Source organism: Lathyrus oleraceus, chromosome 2 (genome assembly GCF_024323335.1).
Source record: "Lathyrus oleraceus cultivar Zhongwan6 chromosome 2, CAAS_Psat_ZW6_1.0, whole genome shotgun sequence".
In the NCBI taxonomy this organism is placed as follows: Eukaryota; Viridiplantae; Streptophyta; class Magnoliopsida; order Fabales; family Fabaceae; genus Lathyrus; species Lathyrus oleraceus.
In genome coordinates this window covers 279,686,256-279,690,073 of record NC_066580.1, presented here as the reverse complement: position 1 = coordinate 279,690,073, position 3,818 = coordinate 279,686,256, and the positions used below count along the sequence as shown (strand labels likewise).

Sequence of the window (3,818 nt, the reverse complement as noted above, 5' to 3'; positions counted from 1 at the left end):
CAAGGTCCGTGTATGACATTTTATATTATATAGGAGTAGATAGATAGCAGCCCATTAGAACAATGTAGTTTTGTTAAACAATTGAAAAGTCTCATCATAATTTAATTTAAAATTGACCATAGGTTATGTAATCACATGGGCTAAACTAGAAGGAAACAACGCATGCAGATTCCAACTTATTCTTCTGACACACCAGGACGGAGCAAAGGAAGTTGGAAAGAAAAATATAATTGAGAAAAATGTGGAAAAAAACTAATGTCCACGTGTGGGGTACAGAAATCACTAGCTGTCCTTTTTTTCTAGCCTCACCACCGTCCTGATCATCTTTTGATAATAGTGCAATCAACTATAGTAACTTAAAAGATTCAATCTCACAATCTATTAAGAGAGATTCTGTTTAAAATCAGAGTAAAATTCGATATCAACTACGGTACTATTTCAACACAAAAATTATTCGCACCAACACGAACATAAAATTTTGAGAAGAACACACTTAAGACTAAGCTTTCACGGTTAACCCAATTTTGATTCCCACTTGTCATAAACACAAATATTTTATAACTTTACTCATTTATAAAATCTACCTTTAAGAACCCATTCTATTACCAGTTTTCCACTCATCACATTCAATGGCATCCATGAGTTCTTTGAAAATGATTTCTTCCCTCAAACTTTCTCACTCAACTTCTACATCTCCTCTTCAAACTCAAAAACAACTAGTTTCTTCTAGTCTCTCTCACTCCTTCCTAACTAAAAAATTTAATATTTCAACCACCCGACAATTTTCTACAAGTTCCAAGAACACCACAACCACTGCATTCTTCTTCAATAACCAAAAGGAACATCAACAATCTTCAAAGCCAGGTATATATATCTACGCCTTCTAAGTCTCAGATCAGATCCCTTTGCTAGGTTTTAGTACTTTTAAGCAGCAGTTTTTAACTATACTGATTAGTTTATTTGTTAAATTTTATAGGTAAAGTTCAAGAACTGTTTGTTTATGAGATGAATGAACGTGATCGAGGGAGTCCTGCATACCTCAAACTAAGTCAAAAATCAATGAACTCACTTGGAGATTTAGTTCCATTCAGCAACAAACTCTACTCAGGAAACTTGGAGAAAAGAATAGGCATAACTGCAGGCTTATGTATACTGATCCAGCATGTACCCGAGAAAAAGGGGGACAGATACGAAGCAATTTACAGCTTCTACTTTGGAGACTATGGTCACATATCGGTACAAGGAGCTTATCTCACATACCAAGACACATATCTGGCTGTAACAGGAGGATCTGGAATCTTTGAAGGTGTTCATGGAAAAGTTAAACTTCAACAGATTGTGTTCCCATTTAAGCTGTTTTACACATTTTACTTGAAGGGTATTCCTGATTTGCCTGATGAGTTGCTTGGGAACCCTGTTGAACCATCACCAAATGTTGAGCCTTCTCCTGCTGCTAAGGCTACTCAGCCTCATGCCTCTTTATCAAACTTCACCAACTGATCGTTACTTATGAGCTTGTTTTGTTTTTGAACCCAAAATAAATTGTAGTAGTTTCTTGTTTTCTGTCGGTAGAGTTTAGTTTTGTCTTGGGAGTGATGTATTAGATTAAGCAGCATAATACTGATTACATTTGTTTATCTTTATCTTCACCTTATTCTAGATCTCATGATGAGACTAAAGAGTTGTTGGATCTTCGATCTGGAGGCTCTGCATTTTTTTTTGATTAAAGTTGACCGGACCGCAAGTTATTAAATGTTTCTTTTGTCGTGTTAAACCCGGTCTAGACCATATTTGTTCTTTAATATTCCTTCTAGAGGGATGAAATTACTCCATCCGTTCTTTTTTTAATTGTAATTTTTTGATTTTTTTTTTTACAATTAATATTACATTGAATTTATTGAATTTAGCAAATAACAATTAAAAAGTATTATTCTTGCATATTTTTAGATTTGTTTAAGTCACTCAGTGCACTCTTGAAATGCAAAAACTCTTGTTATTTTGGTGGATCTATTAAAAGATTCTTACTCCATTGGAGGAATGTGGTGGATGCTCAGCATGCTTTTAATGATGAGTCGCCGTCAAGGGTGGTTGTGGAAAACAGCTAGGAGAAAAGGCAAATAGAAATTGTGAAAAGGAAGATAATTGCCTTATGAAATACACTCTCCGTTCCTTCAGGATGCTTATTACACCTTTATATGTGTCCAAAGTCACATTAGAGTTTGATTTTTTAAGAACCACATAATATTGAACAAAGTATAGTCTTTAGAGTTTGATTTTTTAAGAACCACGTAATATTGAACAAAGTATAGTCTTTAGATACATTTTTGTATAGTATTTTGATCTATTTGGAGATTTAGATCTGAAATATCTTATGTATTTATTTATGGTATTTTTATTTATTAATTTGATTTAATTAAAGATTTAATGATATTTTTGAAGATTCATAGTCGAAAATGTTAAGTGAAAATTTGAATAAAATATTATCTTGTATGATCTTTTTTTTTCATACTCAAGCAACACTTCATTTTCAAAATTTTGAATATGCATCTCTAGACAGAGTTTGGTGTGGTCCAGATATGCATATCCGGATTGTCATGATAGTTTGAGTTTTAAATTATGTTTTTATGTTATTTGTTGTATTAGATATGATGCAGTCGTATATGCTTCCAAAAGCTATTATGAGTGTGAATGTTGAACCGATTGAAGTGAAGCATGATGTTAAACTGAATGAAGTGAATGATGATGTTAAATCGGATGCTCAACTGATTGTTGTCGAGGTAGATGTTTGTGCATAATTTACGAATAAACAAGAGTTTATGATTCGTGAACATATGTTATAATGGGTCTGTATGGAGGTTCGTAAATTGGGTTTGACGTTGTAATCGGAAGACAATGGTTCAGATAGAAGAGAAACATTTGTAACAATAAGATGCAAAAGAAGTAACATGTACCAACCACATATTATGAAGTGTAAACGAGATGACACATGATCGAGAAAATGTGAGTGTTCGTTTAAATTACGCGAATAACATGGCAGATGGAAGATGAAAATTTAATGTGATTTCTGGTATACATAATCATTCCTTGACTGACAAGCTAACTGGTCATCCTATTGTATGTCGAGTTATTCTAGAGAAGAAAGATGGTGGCGCCAAAAAACATACTCGCGTCTTTGAAATGAAAAATACATATAATTGTTTCAAATATCAAGCAAATATACGATATGCATGCTCAAAACAACAAAGCTGTAAGATGACCAATATCTGAGATGCAACAATTGTTGAAGCTTTTGGAAGATGACACATATGTTTCTAGGTATAGAGTTTGTGAGGATAAAGTCATAGTTCGAGATATATTTTGGAGTCATCCTGATTCCGTTAAGTTGTTCAATACTTTTCACACCATGCTTATAATTGATTCAACATAACAAACAAACAAGTATAGACTTTCACTTCTGAAAATTATTGATGTTACTTCTACGAAAATGAATTTTTCAGTCGATTTGTATTTTTGGAATCTGAAAAAGATGACAATATTACATGGGCTTTGGAAATGTGCAAGACTATGTGGAAGGACCAAGAAAATATGCTACAAGTAATAGTCTCCGATCGCGACACTGCATTGATGAATTCGGTTGCAACGGTGTTTCCTACATCGCATGCATTACTTTGTAAGTATCACATAACTAAAAATGTGAGAAGTTGAGTAAAACCCGCTGATGACTTCTCAGTAAGTGTACCAATATGTCGTAGTAAAAAAAAGATCGATTCCACAGGGACTAAAATCTAATGGCAGATAACAAGAAACAACTACAATTT

The 3,818-nt window shown here is 33.4% G+C and overlaps 1 protein-coding gene across 1 annotated transcript; it reads left to right on the top strand.

Annotated features, from left to right (window-relative positions):
* Positions 1–363: 363 nt before the first annotated feature.
* LOC127119150 (allene oxide cyclase, chloroplastic) lies at positions 364–1,637 on the top strand. Its single transcript, XM_051049338.1, has 2 exons — positions 364–864; positions 977–1,637. Exons 1-2 carry the CDS (start codon positions 630–632, stop codon positions 1,498–1,500), a joined length of 759 nt encoding a protein of 252 aa, XP_050905295.1. The 5' UTR covers positions 364–629; the 3' UTR covers positions 1,501–1,637.
* Positions 1,638–3,818: the final 2,181 nt, after the last annotated feature.

Excerpts from the sequence above, each read along its gene's own strand:
- LOC127119150 (XM_051049338.1), top strand. The coding sequence starts at position 630 with ATGGCATCCATGAGTTCTTTGAAAATGATTTCTTCCCTCAAACTTTCT. Across the intron at positions 865-976 it reads TCAACAATCTTCAAAGCCAG|GTAAAGTTCAAGAACTGTTT; the intron begins GTATATATATCT and ends TAAATTTTATAG.